The sequence below is a fragment of the Schistocerca nitens genome, chromosome 5 (assembly GCF_023898315.1).
Source record: "Schistocerca nitens isolate TAMUIC-IGC-003100 chromosome 5, iqSchNite1.1, whole genome shotgun sequence".
Lineage (NCBI taxonomy): Eukaryota > Metazoa > Arthropoda > Insecta > Orthoptera > Acrididae > Schistocerca > Schistocerca nitens.
In genome coordinates this window covers 499731335-499752945 of record NC_064618.1, presented here as the reverse complement: position 1 = coordinate 499752945, position 21611 = coordinate 499731335, and the positions used below count along the sequence as shown (strand labels likewise).

Genomic DNA, 21611 nt, shown 5'->3' with positions numbered 1-21611 from the left:
CTGAAGAAGAGAAATTTGTTAACATCGAGTATAGATTTAAGTGACAGGAAGTCGTTTCTGAAAGTATTTGTATGGAGTGTAGCCATGCATGGAAGTGAAACATGGACGATAAATAGTTTAAACAAGAAGAGAATAGAAGCTTTCAAAATGTGGTGCTACAGAAGAATGCTGAAGATTAGATGGGTAGACCACATAACTAATGAGGAGGTATTGAATAGAATTGGGTAGAAGAGAAATTTGTGACACAACTTGACTAGAAGAAGGGATCGGTTGGTAGGACATGTTCTGAGGCATCAAGGGATCACCAATTTAGTTTTGGAAGGCAGCATGGAGGGTAAAACTCATAGAGGGAGACCAAGAGATGAATACACTAAGCAGATTCAGAAGGATGTAGGTTGCAGTAGGTACTGGGAGATGAAGAAGCTTGCACAGGGTAGAGTAGCATGGAAAACTGCATCAAACCAGTCTCAGGACTGAAGGCCACAACAACAACAACAACAACAACAACATGCAGGAGTAACCTGTGCTTTTTTCCAGTCACTTGGAACTTTGTCCTGGGCGAAATATTCACAATAAATGCAAGCTAGGTAAGTAGCCAATGCCGTAGAGAACTCTGTGTCAAACAGAATTGGGATTCCACCCAGACCTGTTGATTTATTTGCTTTCAAATCCTTCAGCTGTTTCTCTATGCCATAGGTGCTTATTAGTATGTCATCCACACGGAAGTCTGTCCAGTGGTCAAATGATGGAATGTTTGTGCAATTCTCCTATGTGAATGATTTCTTGAATGTGAAATTTAGAGCTTCAGCTTTCGTTTTACTACCTTCAAATGCTACATCAGACTGGTTAACAAAGGACTGAATGGAAGCCTTGGACTTGCGTAGTAATTTTACATATGAACAAAGTTTTCTTGAGTTCTTTACCAGATCTTTTGCTACTTAGCACTGTATTCTACCTGTTTACATATCACTGCATTTGAATACGCATGCCTATACCAGATTCTTTGTCACTTCAATGTATAAAGCATATTAGGTATGACAGTGGTAGAGGCAACAACAACAACAACAACATGCCTATACCAGATTCTTTGTCACTTCAATGTGTAAAGCATATTAGGTATGACAGTGGTAGAGGCCACAACAAAAACAACATGCAGGAGTAACCTGCACTTTTTTCCAGTCACTTGGAACTTTGTCCTGGGCGAAATATTCACAATAAATGCAAGCTAGGTAAGGAGCCAATGCCGTAGAGTGGTAGTTGTATGCTTCGCACATTGGTCTTTCCACAGACACATGAAGCTTTACTAACCTTTGCTTGTCATTATTTGTGCATTCTTTTTTGACCTGTGAGTGCAGCAGCTTCTCCTTCCTCAGCATCTTATAGATTTTTGTTATTAAGCCAAGGTAGATCTTTTCCATCCCTTGTCCACATATTAGGCACATAATGCTCCAGACCATGATTTACAGTCTGCTTAAACTTTGACCATAATTCCTCTATGACCATGTTACTGGAACGAAGTGATGTCAGTTCACTGTCTTATCTGCTGTATCTAGCACAAACTCTCTCATAACCATCTTGACTGATTCATTAACTTTTGTAACTATAGTTGCTGTAATGACATCATGATCACTAATTCCTGTTTCTATACTGACACTGTTGATAAGGTCTAACCTATTCATAGCTACAAGATCTAAGATATTTTCATTGCGTGTGGACTGCTGAGCTAGCTACTGAAAAGAGTTTTCTGAAAAGAGTTCAAAAGTACTTGGCCTGGCTGTATGTCTGTACCCCCTTCAATGAATCCATAGGCATCCCAGTCTGTACTTGGTAGGTTAAAGTCACCTCCAACTAGTATTGCATGATCTGTGTATTTATGCACTACTGAACATAGACTATCTTTGAATGACTGTCTGCATAAGACTAACATGGTATATTCCAAGATTATTTATGAGCATATCAGAGCACTGAAAGCCCTCACAGGTAAATATTGCTGTTTGGCGTTCATCAGTAATTACGTTATTTTCAATAAAGTCAATATTTTCTTGCACAAAGAGGCAATCAAATCATCTTACATCACTGCTTCAGTGAAACTTTGTATCCTGATGTCTTGACATTTGTCCTATTATCCTGTCCCTTCTTCTTCTCAGTGTTTTGCATGTATTCCTTTCCTGACATTCTGTGGAGAACCTCTTCATTCCTTACTATATCAATCCACCTAGTTTTCAATGTCCTTCTGCAGCACTGTATCTCAAATGTTTCAATTCTCTTCTGTTCCGGTTTCCCACAATCCATGATTCACTACCATACAATGCTGTGCTCCAAATGTACATTCTCAGAAATTTCTTCCTCAGATTTAGCCCCATGTTTGATACTATTAGACTTCTCTTGGCTAGAAATGCTCTTTTTTCCAGTGCTAGCCTGGTTGTTATGTCATCCTTGCTGCTTCCATCATGGGTTATTTTGTTGCCTAAGTTGCAGATTCCTTAACTTCATATACTCCATGATCCTCAGTTCTGATGTTAAATTTTCTTGCTGTTCTCATTTCTGCTACTTCTCAGTACTTTTGTCTTTCTTTGTTTCACTCATAGTTCATATTCTGTACTCATTAAGCTGTTTATTACGTTCAATGGGTCTTGTAATTCTTCTTAATTTTCACCGAGGACAGCAATGTCATTAGCGAATCTTAATATTGATATCTTTTAACCTTGGATTTGAATCCACTCTTGAACCTTTCTTTTGTTTCTGTCAATGCTTCTTAACATCTATTTCAATCCGAGCACTTTGTTCTTGGTCTTCTGGTCTTACTGTTCCCTTCCTCCCATGTTATGCCACCACAAGTTCCTCATGGTATGGCATGCATTATGCTGTGGTGAATCCCCTAATCCATTAATCTTCGTGACCAATCATCAACAGAATGTATGTATTTAAAAGGCAGAAGAGCAGGAAGACCATTTGGGAGTAGAAAAACTTCCAGAGCTTGTTATGGTGAACCTGAATGGTTTCTGCTTTCTGTTTAAAGGTAAGATTCGACCCATGCATGAAGATTTCAGTAATATCATATCTCTTTAGTTTGCTGAGTAGAATTTTGTGTCCCACTGGATAATTTTTCTCGTTTAGCTCTGCTTCATTATGAGGCCTAGTATCACTCTCCCCACAGAGAATGCAGCACAAAAGCCAAACTGAGGGGTAGTTAAAAAGTTGTGTTCAATTAAATCAGTGAGTATTCTATCATAGGCTACTTTCTCAAATACTTTTGAAAAGGCAGGAAGGAGCAAATCAGGTCTGTAATGAGATGTGCTTTTCTGTCTCCATTTTTGTGAATGGATATTACTACAGCATATTTAAATCTGTCACAAAATTTGCCCTGAGTCATAATTTATTAAAATGTAGCTTAAAAGTAACCCTATCAAATCGTATAAGATTTTTATATTCTGATTGAAATTCCATTATTGTCAGCAGAATTACTACTTTCTAATTATCTGATGATCTTTTAAATCTGCTTAGGGGCTGTATTTTGAAACTAATGTTTGGTTGTGGTTCATGTAGTGTCTGCACAAACAGATCAAATGTATCTGTATTTGGTTATTTGCAAGTGGGTGCAATGTTTGTGCCTCGGTGGAAAGTAGTCATTGAAGTTGATGGGCATTGATTTGCAAGTGTCACAATATCTGCTAAAGCTGTTCTCTGGGGATCAATTTCATTCAGGTTACTATATTTGTGTGTTTCTTCTTTAATGTTCTGAATAGTTTTTGCCTTATTCTTGAAGTAATTTTTACTTTTGTTTTTAAGTTAAGTACACAATTTTTTCTAATGGCAGACTGGAGGATTTTACAATTTTGATGATGATCTAGTTTCAGCTCTTGACTGCTGCTTGTCTATTAAATTAGATAGAGCTCTTTCTTCTTAGCACAAGTACTTTAATCCTAAGAGTTAGTGAACCGTTTCTTCATTTTTGTTTGATTTTGCCCATATTTGTGTTAGGGGAAAATGAGACTCAAACTGCTGTAGCAATATGTTTAAGAAAGAATTAAATTTTCTGTCAACACTGTCTGCTTTATAAATTTTTCCTGAACATTCTTCACATAATTTCTCTCTAAACACTGATCATATCAAGTTTTGTGATTCTGTGATACAATACTTCTCTTATGTGATATGTAACAAGCTGGTCAGTATATTTTATTAACATTTGACTATCATGGTCGAGTAAACTAGTGGCTATTGTTTTACAGCTAAGCCACAACATGTTGTCGGATCCAAAAACAAATTGTCGATAGCTGTTATACTATGCCCTTCAGTCCTCATAGGAAATTGTGCTATACAAATTAATTAAACACCTAAAATTCTGTGTAGGAGTTCCAGCAAACCTGGTAAATGATTGCTTTCACATGTTCCTGCCTTCTATAGCGCAGGATAAACCTTTACAGGACTGAAGTAGGATGTGCTGGGTGGTTGTGTCAGACAGATTTTGCATGTGGGTGTTCTATAGGGGTGTAACCCATGTGGCAAAGAGATGGGAGCTGGTGTGACAAAAGTATGGACTAGGATGTTGTGAAGATATGGGTGGGCTGTGGAATACCAACTGGGAGGATTGGTACCAATTGTGGGTAGCATCGTGGTCAAACCTGGGTACAATGATACCGTGTTTTTTTTTTTTTTTTTTTTCAGACTATAAGATGTACATTTTTCTTCAAAAAAATTTCCTCCAAAATTCAGGTGTGTCTTATACTTGATGGTGAGCAATTGTGACACTCATCTTGCATACAGCTTCTTCAGAACAAATTCTTTGTTCAGGATGTTATGCGCTTGTTCAGTTGAGATGCCTACAGTCTCAGCAGTTTCATGAATTTTTATTCTACAGTCGTGCATTACCGTATTGTGGATTTTGTCAGTGGTTTTCTTTGTGGTGATATCAGATGGACAGCCACAATGTGCTTAATCTCCGGTGCTTGTCAGACTAGATTTAAATTCATTAATCCAAAAATCAATTGTTTTCAATGACGGGATAGAGTCTGCATGAACTACTTCATACTGTGTACTGATTTGTACAGCACTCCAATGTTTAATAACAGCATGGAACTCGGTTTTCTCCATTTTCAATTGCAGTTGACATACTGACTAATTCATTGCTACCTTGCATATTTGCAAAGATGGAAGGAAGAGAATACGATATTGCAATGCCTGTGTTATTCTGATGACAATGCACTGTGGTAATCACAGCCATTATGAAACACATTAGATGAATTCGCAATTACAAATAATGACTACCATCGGCTGTAAAATGGAAAGACGACAATGAAAATTTGTGCCAGACCGGGACTTGAACCCAGATTTCTCGCCAGGACTCAAACCTGGATTTTCCGCTTACCGCGAGCAGTTGCCTGACCATGAGTCTTGCACAGATAGCCAAATGGTAAGGCGACCGCACGCGAAAGTGGGAAATCCGGCTTCGCGTCCGGTATAAATTCTCATTGTCAGCATTCCATTCTTGAGCTGATGGTAGTCATTATTTGCAATTGTGAATTCATCTACTGGGAAGAGAATACACCTACCACATTCTAGTAGGAAATCAATTCAGTAATGTTAATTGAAATTAGCTGAGCAGTGCTTGTTGATTCCTGCTGTGATTTCCCATTACTCCAGAGTGATATTGGAGAGAAGTGCAAAGTTACAGATGTGGTCCAACATAATTTTGAAAAGGCAAGTGCATAACATGATCGGTCAGTTGTGTTATGTTTTATGGTTAATTCAGTGTTGAACTTCATTTCTGAGAGACTGCCAGTTCATTGGAGCATAATAAAGGATCTGATAATTTTACTATTCAGTATTTGGATCATGGCAATCTCGAACTGCTGCATGTCTGTACTTTTGCATTTCTTTCATGAACAGCTGCAAACAAAGCTGATAACTACAAGAGATTCCAGAATGAAATTTTCACTCTGTAGTGCAGTGCAGTGTGTGTGTGCAGACATGAAACTCCTTGCAGATTGAAGCTGCTAGCCGGACAAGACTCAAACTTGGGATCTTTGACTTTCGTGGGCAAGTGCTCTACCGACTGAACTACCAAAGCATGACTCACGACCTGTACTAGCAGAAGTAAAATTGTGCGGGTGGGTCTTGAGTCATGCTTGGATAGTTCAGCCAGCAGAGCTCTTGCCTGTGAGAGGCAAAGGTCCTGAGTCTGAGTCTGGGGACTGCCGCACACTTTTAATCTGTCAGGAAGATGCAAGAGAATAATGCAAAGGATAAATAAATCTGAAAGGTATTAATTTATATATCCGTAAATATATTCATGGGTCTTGAGAGCTAACCTGATAGATGGTAACATAGCAAAAGAGCGAGGAATCTCCCTGATGGCCACAGAAAAATGTGAAGGCTGCACCTTCCTTTATTATCATAGAAAGCATTACAAGTACATATTAACATTTATGGACTCTCTGGTCCATACATTTTATACTTCACAAACATTAAGAAAGAAAAATTTTCTTTGGGTCTTACACAGACTTATCAAGCAACCTTTGTATTATTGTAATACCGCATCTGTATCATTATATTTTGTCCTATGTCATCTGCTGAATAAATGTTTCTTTTGAAAAGAATTGTTAACCGAATGTGAATATTATGCAACAGCTTCCTTTTACCATAAGTGACAGAATTTTGGAATTGGCTAAGTGAGTGGGTCCCCCATCAAACTTGTCATCCTACAGTGGTCTGTAGTTGTGATTGATCCTCAGTTCATGGTGTCAAAATATGGGGTAATGTATTAAAGTGGTTTCAACAGTCAGAATATTGATTTCTTACATGACTCCTATAATACAGGTTTTCAGTGATAATGTACAGATATTATAAATAAGTCTTATGTATAAAACAAATCGAATTCCCGGGATATAAAAATTTTGGTTAGGTTCAAAACGTCTGTTGTTTTAGATGTCCTGATCGACTTTGGTTTATCGATTATAAAACTGTATTACAACCAGTGGCGGATACATATGGGGGGCGCCCCATCCCCCTTGCGGGGCTGCTCGCATTGCCTACTGTCCTATTGATGATGTAATTAACCAATTTGCCAAGAAGAATAGTAGCATAGAATTTATCATTTAAGAAAGAGAACCACAATTGTAACTTTTTTATATTATAAGATGGCATTGTCTTGTATATGTGTATAATCAGTTTAAATAAAACTTTCTGAGACTTTGCATGTGACTTGATTATTTTTTATTGTGGTAAAAGTAAAGGTATCTCAAGATATCTTTAGCCCCCTGTCCTTGAGGTTTTTCTGTATTCGCCACTGAATACAACATATAATGAATATATTTTGCTTCCTTGGTTATTTGAAGATGAAGTTCTGTTTCATTGAATAACAGCATCTTTGTAAACACTGTAAATGTTTGATTAAAAGTAGTTAGAAAAGCTGACTTTTTCATAGTTTAAATTAAGTTTTGACATAATTTTGCAATCTCATATTTCAGGTACCTACCAACATGGCAGGATCTTCTGAAGTTCCTTTACACTATCCACACACATGCATCCATTCCATATGTTATATTGTTGGAAGGATTGGAAGATTATTGTATTATGAATGATCATTCTCATAAATCCACTGAAAAACATGAAAATGAGATGCTGAATGCACTGATCTGTGGATCTTTGCTGGATGCTGCCTCTGTTTGTGCCAAGTACTCTAAAGATAAAGCTGTATTGGTTGTTTCAGTTAAACATGATAGCCCACAGGCATCTGTAGTTCAGACTCTTGTAGACACATTCTTCTTCAATTCCGTTTGGTTACAAAATGTTGAGGGTGAAAATGGAGAAATCATTCGTATGAAAAGTTTGGTATCATATCCTAGTCAAGAACAAAGAACAGTTCTTGAATTTGAGTGTAAGTCTGGGGGTGATGTGTTTTTGAAGAAGATACTAAAATTTTTCAAGCAGTGAGTAGCAGCTGGTGATGTTTCTGCTGCTGCTGTTACTGTTGTTATTATTGAGAATATGAGATATTTTAAAGAGACAGAAATTTAAAATGTCAAATGATTTCCTCAGTATTTGCAATATTGAAATATTAGCACAATTATTTCCTTCTGAAACTGAAAACAACAAATGCACATAAAGGAAATGAATTGTATTTAAATTTATTGATAAATAAAACCCAGTTGATTTGTTCATTTATTCATCCATCACATTTTGTAGATCCCATCAAGAAGGAGAACCTTCACAAATGTGGAACAGATCCACGTATACATTATCAGAAGACTAGCAACTCACAGAAACTTAATGTCCACACTGTATCCTATTAATAATAAACTATCAGTATCCTGCTTAATATGATTTGTGCTTATCATAGCTAAATTTAACCTAGTAAATTAAAAGGAAAGCTATTACTTGGGGGGGGGGGGGGTTCAAAAAACTGTTACCTACAACTGTAACAGCAGTGACCTGCTCACAATTCACTATACTTCTGTAGCTATACATGGTGTGATCAGAAAGTAATGGGAATTTTTTAATTTCGCAGTATTTATACATCCAATGGTCAAATCTATTTATCTTGTTGGTACACATATTCCTGATGTATGTTTGCATTTTCACATATATTGAATATTTAGTGTATTGCGGACGGCCGAAAATTCGATACACATTTTGGCGTGCTCGGAGAATTTTTTCTTTCGAAAAAGATGGCTCAGAGAATTTGTTTGAAAAATGGAGTAAAGTGCAGCACCACATTCAAATATTGACTATGGCTTTTGGCGAATCTATTATGAGCAAGACAGGACTTTACAAGCAGTATAAACATTTCAAAAAGGGTCAAGAAGATGTTAAAGATGATGACTGCCCCGGATGTCCTAGCACATCAGTTACTGATGACAATGTGGAAGAAGTGAAGAAAATGGTTTAGAAAATCACCATCAGATAGATTGCTGATGATGTTGGCACATCCTGTGGCTCATGCCAAGCAATTTTTGGGAAAGTTTCGGCATGAAACGTCTAGCAACAAAGTTTGTTCCAAAATTATTGAATTTCAACCAAAAACAGTATCACATAGACATCGCTCAGAAATTGTCATATGAGGTCTATGATGAAGCAAAATTTCTTTAGAAGGTTATAACAGGAGACCAAAACATGGATATACAGGTATGACATCGAAACCAGGGCTCAATAATTCCAGTGGAAAGTCCCTGGAGAAAAATATATATATATATATTTACTAGTTCGATCAATGGGAAGTTCTTCTCACTCTTTTCTTCAACTACAAAGGGATAGTACATCATGATTTCCTGCCTTATGGTCTTACTGTCAATAGGAAATACTACCTGGAAGCTATGTGCATGAAGCAATCGGAAGAAAACAAACCAGAATTGTGGCAAAACTGCTCATGGAAATTGCCCCTTGTGACTTCCTTCTGTAGTCTCTGAAGGGACCCATGAAAGGAGATCATTTTGCCACCATTAATAATACAAAACCACAATCACTGAAGGAGCTGAACACCATAACGAAAAGTGAGTTCCAGAAGTGCTTCCAAGATCGGAAAAAATGCTTGCACAAGTGTATTACGTCCAAAGGGGATTACTTTGAAGGGGACAAAGTTGATATTGACAAATAAACAAATAAATATTCTTTATGAAAAACAAAAATTCCTGTTACTTTTTGATCACAACTCGCATAATCAGCTCTGCTACATGGTACATTGCTAACAAGCATTGTCAATCATTGACTCTAGACAATTAACTAATATGCAAAAAAGTGTCTAATGAGGTATGTCTTTAATTTTTTTCATTTGGTAGGGGTTCCCAATCTCCTTCTTTTTACGTTAAATGGGAGCTTGTTGAACAACTTTGCACCTCGGTACATAACTCCACTTTGACGTACAGACAAGGAGGCAAAATCTGCATGAATATTATTTTTCATTCATGTGTTGCGATTATGTAAATCACAGTTCAGCTGAAACTGAGTTTTATTGTTAGCAACAAAAGCTATTAAGGGTGGTTTACTGCTTTACATACTCATCTCATTGCTCCCTTCTTCTGAACAAATACTTAGTTTATTTGAAGCCCAGGGCAGTGAAAATTTGTAAAATAAACCCTTGCTTCTATGGCAACAAAAAAGGTTACTATAAACAGACAGAGCAAAAAAACAGAACACTTGCTTGTAGACGTCAGAATCTGATGTAAGAAATGAGTCAGGTTGAGTGTGTGCTAATGGTAAGAAGTTAATTTTCTAGTAGTTGTGAAGTTCCTTATGGGTGGAATGCAGAGTTAGTTTTCAGTTCATGTTATACATGCGAGAAAAGTGCAATTTTTTTCCCATCAGTTATACCACAGCACTAGATATCTTTTCAGTTTGTTGTACTAATACCCTGAAATGACCTCTTGTAATTAAATTTTTGGATACAGTTTGGATTTGCTGCTGTGACGTGTGTCATTGATCTTGTTTCAGCAGTTTTGTGAATAATTTTCAGAAATTATAAATTGTTTTTGTCATGTAAAGGAGACACTGCTACTGCTCTGTGGCTTTATTTTGGATGCAGTTGACACATGCTGTATTTGCAGATTCTGTTTAGTGAAGAGATGTTCTGTCACTATAGTGTTCACCAAATAGTTAATGAATACATTAATAAATGGCAGTGAGTAAGCTTGTTGCAGCCTGGTTTTCATTGAAATTGTGCTATTTGTCAGATTAAGTGATATTAGTTGATACGAAAAATGGTATGAGGTGAGTTATAAAATTCAGAAACAAGTATGACAGTATCATTTATTGAAGAAGTAATTTAAAAGTATCAGATGATTTAATTTACCTTTTCATATACTAGTATTGATGTATGTAGATTTGTTATTAACGGATAACCTTCTATGACAGAAATGTTAATTGAACAAAAGCACAAAAATTTACTGGTGTTAAATTTGCCTGTAGCTAATAGTTGGATAACATTATAAGAATTCTGCCAATAAAATATAAAAGTCTTACTGTTTGTGTTGTTTAGGTTATAGCCAGAAATGATATTTGTTCAGTGATTCTGTGAGTTTATGAGCATGTTATGCACATGGTTACAGAGTTAAGATGTATGGGATTAGGGACTGAAATGGTATTACAAATATAAATGGGAAAATATTGATACGGGTGATTTTGAAATTGTGAAAACACTTGTATTATCAAAGAGGCACTAACAGTCTTTAAACAGATTCCTCTGCAAGTAGTGCATCAGCAAGATTCTGTGTTGAATATGAATTTGATGTATAGATAGTTTATACCAAAAAGTAATATAAATGAAGGCTGTGATGGGTAATGTGCACGATAGGCTAATCGTGGGCACTCTTTTGGGTTGGCAGTGTGCATTCCTTTCCCAGATAGGAGACACAGGGAATAGATCTATAACGGTCCATCTCTGCCGAGTTTTTCAGTATCTGAGTGCAGGGGAAGGAAAAAAATATTTGTTCACTAAATGTGAGGACTGTGTTGTGCAGTCTGGTTAATACTTATATTAATTCTCTGGCAGTTGACAAAAGAAAATACTTATGCATTTTTCATGGAAATCTCTTTACAATGACCATAGAACATATTTAAATTCTAATTCCTGAATGGAAGCTGTTTATAATTGTATTTTGGTGCTAACGCGTTTCCCAGCTACTTGTCTTACATATCTAGGCACACTGCTATAATACTTTGCAACAGAATACAGAAACTTATTCTAAATCATGATATAAAAACAAAGTTTATTGCTTGCACCATACTATTAAACATTAAATGTACTGGGAAGTATCCAAGTTTTAAGATACTTAGGCAAAATTTGTGATTGTGTACTTTTATGCAAAATTATTATGCTCATATTTGCAAGACAAATCATCTTTAGTTGCATTACAACATTAAATAATTCCAGACACGTGAAAATAAGTTATAGTTTTTTTTTCAATTTATGAGTGTGCTATGTTATTCTAACATAATTTATGGTCTGCCTGAAGACACAAATATTTCACAGTCTTTTGTAGTTTTACAGCAATTACAATTCTAAATATAAAAAAATTCAAAAGTTATGGCAGACAACACTTATCTATAAATGAATGGGTAGTAGCACAAAGGCACACTCAATCATATGAGCTCACTTGCTTTCGGTCTCCTAAGACGATAAAGTGTGGGTCTGAAATACTGGGTTTCAGGAAAATGGGAGGCAGATGGCTATTAGCAACAGTCACTAAATGTAAATTAGTTACGTGAATTTTGCTACTCAAAATGGACTAAAAGTAGTGATAAAATTTTGGGTTATGAAAAATGTGGCAATCCGGGAATTTAGAAAAGTTGTGGAATCACTTTATGCATCCACTTAGGGAATATCTTTTTTATGAATAAAAACGCCGTATTGAAATTTATTGTAAGTTATGCAAAAATCTTAATTGATGACTAAATCTATTAATAAAGTATGTCGTCTGATGCATAAAAATCTGGCTAACAAAACTACAGTGGCAAAAGTCCAAATCTAATGTGCACTGAGGGAAAATCTGCAATGGAAAATGTAGCTAATTCTGAAATTCAATGTTAATTATCTCATAAATTAATTAGTACAGAATTTGGAATATGTTATTTAACTATCATTATTTATAACTAGAGGTGTCACTATGCACAGAAATACATTTTAACTCACATTGTTTTTCTTATTGTGTCATGTACTAGAATATTCAATTAGATGTATTTTCTAGTTTACTAGTTTCCCAGTAAAACTAAGTGCAGCACATCAAAAATATTACCTTGAATAATGAATCTTAAGTAGGATACAGTTTAGTTGAGGTTTCAAGATATTCAAACACCTCGCACATGTACTCTTCTCAGAAAATGTATGAGATTTGAGAAATAAGAAAAGGGGAAAATTATTTGTTAACAGGAATTACAGTCATAATGTGTGGAACAGTTTCAACCTGGTTGGTTACAAGCTGTAACACAGCTGCTAGATGGCATGGCTACTTTTGCATGTGGCATTGCCTTTGACTGATTAGGAAATACTTTGACATGACTGCAAACAGGGTAGTGTGTGGTTGAATGGCACAGGTCTGACATATGTACTGCACATAAGGGAAGTACAGGACAATAATCATTTGTAGGAAGAATGCTGTTATAGGACATTACCTGACATCAAGGTTATCAGTTTATCTCAAGGCAGATGAGCAATTAACAACAATTCTGAGTTGAAGGAAAAGTGGAGAGAGATTGCCAAAGATATTACTAAATTTTGAAGACCCAGTGCTTGAATTAACAGTTTCCTTGTGACAAGTAAATTAGTATCCAGTTTGATCGTTTTCTAACAGGCCATGCACTGGAAAGGTTGACAGTGTATCTGAGAAGCCTAGATCAAGAGGCACTGTGTGACTGTGCTGAATAGATCACCACCCACATAAAATTAGTGGCCCAACCGCTAGGATAATGGGTGAAATGCACACTGCACCATGCAAGGGAACTACACGAGTGTGGATAGATTGAAGTTACTGTTTGATGATGCTCAATAATATCTTTTGTTGTGAATTTATAGTAAATATCAGGGTATGGGATCACAGACAACACAGATATAATCCAGATGAAGTTCCGACCATGCAGTTTGTCTGTGAGCCCACAATACATCAGCAGTAGTCAGTGGGGGATGGTAATGAACAAGATGTTGCCCAGCTGTTTCTAAGAATTGTTAGATGGGCTGCATGTCAGATGAATATGCATGGAAGCATTGGTACTTGTCATTCTCTGAAGATGATTTGTACCTCATGTTCTTGGTGTTCTGCTGAAATATGGCATATGAAGTTGCCGAAAAGCAGAGAAGTGCTTCAGGCCTGTATTCACGGAACTCGGAACTGCATATTGTATCTAATGCTGCAGGAAATGATCAAACTTAATGTTTGTTTGCTATGCCATTTAACAGTTTGGCTGCCAAATGGTGTCATCATAGTAGTGTCTAACATGCAAGCTGCCATCAGTGTAGGTCAGGTTGAAGCAGGACTCGTACAGAAATGCTACATAGTACCTACCACTCAGCATTCAAATGATGGCATTCATAAGCCGGCTGCAGACCAAGATATTTGTAGTGTGTATTGCAATGGGAACAAATGCAATGGCATACATGGCAACATTCCAGCATGCAGACCATGGATAGATCCACTCAGCTGGTATGATCCAGCACTGAGCTAACAATGTGGGAAAAGTTTTTCACACTATTACATCCGTACTGTTTTGTGGTCACACTGTGTTGTCCTGTAGGCTACTTGCTTTCACTGTGTACAGCCCTCTCCTGTCTGCCAGCACATCACACACATCACTGTGATAGAAATATGCCATGTGCACTTGATGGCACAAAAAATGCCTGTGGCTGAAATTTTAATTGCCCACCATGTTATGCAGGACCCAATCACATTATGGAGTGCACAGATCTGTTCATGAAAGCAAAGAACACTTGTAGCTAAGAGTGTACTAAAAGGATTAACTCCTCTTTGACACTTAGCATAAAGACACACCTTCTCAAAACACCCAAGAAAATTGCACCACGTCATTTATAGCAATGCAGAACTAGTAAAGGCACTTCATTGTGTGATGTGATGTCAAGAGTAATAAGTATCTAAATGATGGCACGTGTAGCATAATGCATCATAGCTCAGTACCATATTCATCAGTGTAGTAGGTAACAGCCTGATGACAAGGTTTGGATCATGTCTGGCTAAATACATGTTTTTCCATTAAGGCAAAATCAAACAATGGGAAACCCAGGATGGATTCTGTTACTCTGTTAATTTGTTTAACATTTAGAAATCATGAAATTAACAGAATTAATAGTTCATGGTTTAAGATATTTTCTGCACTCAAAAGGGCTCAGCATGTGGCTTCTTTAGCACTTGAATCCCATCCGAAGGTTTTCAGCTTCAATAAGTGTCTGCAATCTGTTAGGAAAGGAGTCTGTGAGATGGGTGATAAAGTTCTTATTTTGTGCCGTCTCCTCCCAGACAGCTAGGGTAACATTCCAAAGGTCATCATGTGTTCTTGGCACAGAGTTAGGCCAGTTTTCCTGCGTGTTTGATTTTGTCTCTGTCCATATGTTTTTATAAGATGTAGGTTTGGTGCAGAAGGCGGCAAATTGGGAAGAGAGATCTCATTCTCTTCTGCAAAACACTTCTGCACCATCACTTGTCCTGCTGGAAATGGGTTACTTCTACAGGATGTAGTTGCTGCGTTGGTGGGATCATAATATTACTCATGCTGTGGGTTTACTGAGCACCATCAAGACAACCATTTATCCTGTGAGGCATTCCAAGAACTTTAGTACACATCCAGCCACAAACTGACACAGGCACTGCAAGATGACTCGTGGATGTATTTGATGTCGAAACAAGTAACCTGTGGCCTGTATACTCATAATGAACCATCATTTGCTGAGGACTGTACCAGTTCATTGGAAAATATCATGTTCCACCAGTCATGATTGACATTGTCCTTGGCAAATGCTAATCAGCAGATTTGATAACCAAATTGTAGCCACTGCATGACCACAGTAGTATGTTTCAACTGCACTGCTTTTTAAAAAACAGTTTTGCTGTAACATGTTTTGTTAGCATGCCAAATTCCAGTTCCGACTTGCCTACTGGACTCTCCAGAATCATGATAAAGTTTATCCTCTGTTGTGCAGAGCACTCAGGAATGCCATATTTTATCCCATCAACTGACCTCATCAAATTCCCTTTATCCACAAGACCAATGACACTGTCACAAATAGCCTGTTGATTATGAGACATGGCGCATGAATGATGTGACTGTAGAACTCACAGTGATAGAAATTGGAAGAGATCATATAAATTTTATAAAGATGGCAAGACTAACAAAACAGCAAAACTTGTTTGAAAAAACAAACCAATAGAAAGTGACATTGTGTGATTAGTGATGTGTAGTAAATATTGTTAAGCAACTTTTTTTTAGTTCAAGTGAATATACCACTTTACAGCAGCTATAACTGATGACACTGATGATGACAAGTAGAAGCATCCAAGGGACTGCCTTGAAGCAAATAAGGCTAGCATCAAAATTCCATGTTTTTGGAGTGAGAAACCCAAAATTTGGTTGTGTGAAGTAGATGATGATGATGATGATGATGATGGAGAGGGTTGTATGGGCGCACAATGGCAAGGTCTTCAGTGCCCGCTCAGTAACAGATTGAGATGGGTGTCAAGAAAAGACTCAGAACAGTAAGATAAAAAAAGAACGTAAAACACAGGTAACAAGCTTGGAAAAATATGGGCCTACCCACACCGAAGCTAGCAGTAAAACGTGGACAACACAGGAAGAAAGTGGTAGAGGCAGCTAAAACAATATAGCAGATGGAAGTGGTTGGCTGACCGCAAGAAAAAAGGGAGGAGCCAGCCACTTTACAATACTCTAAAATCTCCAGCCTAAAAGTTTAGGCCACAGTCCAGACACATCATAAAACTTGAAAACCCTAGACACACACATCTCATCATTAGCTAAAACATAGGGCAGATCCCCATCAACTTGTGCTTCTTCAAACCTTGTTACAGAAGAGACTAAATTTAACTATCTATTGTCACAATTAGAATCAAAATATGTTGAGGATATTAGGGGCATTATTCGCAACATGGAAGTAAATAAATATTCATTGTCTAAGGAGCCTCTACTGAACGTATTCAAAGAAAACAAAGATAAACATATTAAGAGACTAGCCATTGGGATTAATTTGAGAGACCAAAAGCCTAGCCAGTTATTACTCAAGGTGCAAGCCTTGGCCGTAGCAGATGTCTTGGGAAAGGTCCTTAGGGTACGCTGGCTAGGAAAACTGGATCTATAAGGAACATTTTAATTGCCACTGGAGAGGAACGTGAAAAGGTGGCTATAATGGATGATAGAATAATAGAAGTGAATCCCTGTAATGAATTGTTCATCCTGAAAAGTGAAGCTTGTAACCTACAGGATGTTCCAGTAACAATGAGTGACATAATGACAAGAATTTTGAGTCTAGAGCAACAAATAGCTGCAGTGTTTACAAGTTATCGAGGAAGGTCTTGCCATAGAAGCCTCAACTGCCAATGTAATAATAGCCGCAGTAATAAATAAGACACCAAAAGTAAACACCATTATTACAACTTTCGCTCACCTTCATGTAAATGGTGTGAACAATGAGCAGCTGAGTTACTGGCAAATTCTACTGCCCAAGGCAATTGCCGCAAAACTCACCTATTTGCAACTGACAAAAAAGGTGATTGCAATTTTTAGTTCACAATGTGGCTGATGTTTGTGTAATTCCAACTAACTCAAAGCTCGATGTTGAATCACCATATAAATTGTCTGCTGCTAATGGTACTGAAATTGCTACATTCGGGATTAAACTTTGTACCATCAATTGGAACTGCGACATCAGTTTCGATGGCCATTTATCATTACGAAAGTCAATATAGCTATATTGGGAGCTGATGTTTTGAATAAATTTCAATTATTAGTTATCCATAATAAGAGATTAATAGACGTAGTCAAGCTCAGTTCTGTCAATCTAAAAGAGAAATGTCATAAGTTCTAAGAGTCTAAATACAAAATTTACGGACCTATTGTTGCAGTGTCCAGATATACTTAAACCTAATTCAGTACCCAGTGAAATTAAACATGATGGTCATCACAACATTATCACTGAAGGCTGTCCTGTTTTTCCTAGAGCAAGGCAGTTAGACACAAAGCACAGAGGAGTGGCAAAACAAGAATTTCAATTCATGTTGGACAGTGACATCACAAGGCCATTTAAATTTGCGTGGGTTAGCCCTCCCCACATGGTACCCAAGAAAGCTGGATCAATATGTCCATGTGGAAATTACAGATGCTTAAATGACAGAACGGTTCCTAGCCGTTATCCTGTTCCTCGAATAGAAGGTTTCCTTTGTATTCTGCAAGGCAAAAACATATTTTCTAAAACTGATATGATTAAGGTTTATTATCAGATATTCATTTCTGAAGAAGATAAGCTAAAGGCAGCTATAAGCACACCATTTGGATTGTATGAATTTACTGTAATGCGTTTCAACCCACTGGATACACCTTCAACATTCCAGCGATTCATTAATGAGGTTAGGTAGCACTGGATTTTATGTTTCCTTAACACAACAACATTTTAATCACCTCTTATAGTGTTGGATTGTAGAGTTATGCAACTTGAATCAACATCACAAAATGAGTCTTGGGAGTTATTGAAATAGAATTCCTGAGTATCACCAGTGGGATCCCATCTGATATCTGAGAAGATGCAAGAAGGTTAGGCGTTCAAGTTAGGTGCCAAACTCTACAAGCTCTGTAAGTTTCTTCGTATTGTCAACTACTATCGTTGCTATCTCAAAGATGCAGTGCAAACTCAGGCTGTATCGCATGACTATCTTAAGGGAGTGGAAGGAAGGATAAAAGACAAATACAGTGCACTGAGAATGGGAAAACTGTAAACATGATATTGCAAATGCTGCATTACTGGCTTTTCCAAACTCAGAGTTAGAGTTTCCTACCACTAAGCACAGATGCATCAGATGTTACTGTTAGTTCTGTACTCCAGAGGAAACTGGCAACGAGTTCCACTCTTTTCAGAGAAACTGAATCAATCGCAAAAGGTATCTACGATCGAGATTTGTTGGGTATTTATCTTTCTGAAAAAAAGTTTAAGCATTTACTGGAAGGAAGAGACTTAATAATCTTCACTGACCATAAGCTACTCACATTTGCTTTTAATCAAACCAATGAAAAGATATCTCCTCAACAGATGAGACGGCTATGGTGCATTTCACAATTTTTGAATGATATTCATCAAGTCAGTGACCAGATAATATTGTTACAGATCTGGAAGATGATCTTGGGTGCACTTCACCTAATACTCTGAATACTTTTTTTGCTTGGTAATGAATTGCCCCAAAATTTCATGCCATACGGAAGCAGTGAATGAAAACAGCCATAATAAAACTAATTTGCTGATATCTTTGCCCCTAAAATTTGCGATAACGCTAACAGCATAAGTAGGTGAACTCAAACATTTCAGCACATGAACAATGTGTTTCTTCCGATTCGATCTCTCATCAATACACACCCAAATTTTTTTCATATTATTCCTCAACTACAGGCTTCTGTTCATAGCCTGTATTTGTTAATGGTTTTATACCATTTACTGTGGTGACCTGTATATACTGTATTTTGTCAAAGTTTAATGAGAGTCCATTTGCAGAGAACCACTTAATAATTTTCTGAAAGACATCATTTACAATTTCCTCAGCTAATTTTTGTTTGTTGGGTGTGTTTACTTGTATCATCAGCAAAAAGAACAAGCTTTACATCTTCATGATATAGAATGGCAAGTCAGAATGTATGCTAAGAACAATAAGGAACGCAAGACAACCCTGTGGGACCCATTCTTGATGTCTCCCCAGTATGAGAAATATGCTGATTTCCGCACATTATGTGAACTATGTCAGGATTTGTCAGTAATTGGGTAAAGCTTGCTGGCTCTGCCACCATCAGAGTCATAGGGCAGTGAGGAAATAAAACACTCACCATGAAAAAGTAACTGGACTGGTCCTCCAGGTTGAGGTTGGCCACTGGGCTAAAAAATCGTCTCATGAAAAACAATCTGTTAAGAAACATCAATATCATACATCAGATGAAAAAGGAAACAAGGAATATCAAAAATATGTTATGAACAAGGACTTACGATTTGGAACATAGGGTATTAGAACTTTAACGGAACTTGGAGCTCTTACTGTTCTGTCAGAACAACTTGACCGATATGAAATGGATGTAGTTGCACAACTAGAAACCCAGCCACAGGAAAGCTGGAAACAGACCAACACATTATATATTACAGTGGGTCAGAAGATGGAAAATTCCAAAATGGGATAGATTTTGTGTTCAGTTAAAGAACAGCGGTGGTGGTAATTGATTTTCAATCAACCCGTGACAGAGTAGCTGTTTTAAGACTATGAGGTTGACTCACAAATATGATCATAATTGCCCTACATGTCCTAACTGAGGTAGGACAGGATGAAATGAAAGACAGTTTCTACGAAGTATTTGGAGAGGCAATCAGTAAGGCACCAGGATGTGACATGAAGCTCATTGTTGAAGACACCAGTGCTAAAGTTGGTAGGGAGACCACTTGAAAGGGAATAGCAGAGACAGAAAGCTTACATGCGGAAAGTAATGATAATGGAGTGTGACTTAATTGTGCAAGCACAGCCAGTCTAAGGACCATGAGCGCATACTTTCCTTGGATGGACATTCACAAGGAAGTGTGGGTTGCATCAGATGGTAGAACAAAAAACCAGATAGACCGTGTCCTGGTAGAAAAGGGGACAAAAGGAGTGTAATGAATGTTAGAACCATAATAGGAGCTGAGGCAGGCACAGGCCAGTACTTAGTCATGGCAGAGGTACAACAACAAATAGGTGTAGAAAAACCAGATGGAGGAAATAGCATAAAAGAACAGAATACTGGCGTAAACACATTGAAAGGTAATGAAATGTCATGGAAATTTTTCGCTGAGCTTCAAAACAGATTTGACTTTCAAACAATGAAAGACAGCCTCGATATGAAAGGCCAGTGGGAAACAATAAAAACAAGTGTGGAAGCAGCAGCAGTAGAAGTGTGTGGAAAAAGGAAACAAAAAAGAGAAAAATCTGGGACCACAACAAAGCAATGGAAATATTGTTTGTTTGTGAAATTAGTACACAAAGTACTAGTACACAAACTTGTGACTAATATTTGGAATGAAGAAAGAAGTGGTTACAGTGCTAATCCATAAAAAGGGCGATAAACAAGAATGCAGAAATTGTAGAGGCCTCATTAATGAGCACAGCCTACAAAATTTTCTCCAACATTCTCCAGAAAAGACTGGAACCATATTTAAAAGAGATTAGAGATGAGAAGCAAGTGGGATTCGATCCATCACTGATCAGATATTTGCACTGAAAGAAGCCATATCAAAATACTGGGACTACAACAAAACAATGGCAATATTGTTTGTTGATTTTAAGAAAGCCCACAATAGCATAATCAGCAAAAAGTTGTGGAAGAAAGTACAGAAGTTTGGAATACCAAAGAAGACTACAAATCTTGTAAAAGTTTCACTGCAAGGCTCAAAAGGGATAGTGAAACTGAATGGAGAATATTTGCTGGATTTTGACTTAAAAACAGGAGTCAAGCGAGGAGATGAAGTATCACTATTCTTGTTCAGTGTAATAATACAGGAAGCAATGGATGCAACAAGTGAAGCAAGGAGGGAATTTGCATAGGAATGGAAATGAATGTACTGGCCTTTACAGGCGATGTAGCATTAACTACTAAAAATCTAGATGACCTGAAAATACTGGCAGGTAAGCTGTTTCAAAAAGCGAAGGAAGTTGGATTAGAGGTAAATCATGGAAAACAAAATTCATGGGGACAGAAAGACATTACAATACAAAAAGGTGGGAACCCATACACACTGATGACCATGTGTTTGAAGAAGCAGAAGAATTAGGAATCCGGGGGTTGGGATAAATAACGGAAATGATGAGAAACAAGAAACAGAAACAAGGAGGGAGGCTTGTAATAAACCAGATATTGTTGCAGATGCCAACACGAGGAGGCTGAGATGGGGG

General features: G+C 37.3%; 1 protein-coding gene across 3 annotated transcripts in view; it reads left to right on the top strand.

Moving 5' to 3' along the window:
- Positions 1–8163, top strand: part of LOC126259888 (uncharacterized) — a 42631-nt gene extending 34468 nt beyond the window's left edge. For all 3 annotated transcript variants that reach the window (XM_049956960.1, XM_049956963.1, XM_049956961.1), the window contains exon 3: positions 7467–8163. In XM_049956960.1, coding sequence (XP_049812917.1) covers positions 7467–7932 — 466 coding nt within the window. In that variant the 3' untranslated portion in view covers positions 7933–8163. The remainder of the gene's footprint in view (positions 1–7466) is intronic.
- Positions 8164–21611: the final 13448 nt, after the last annotated feature.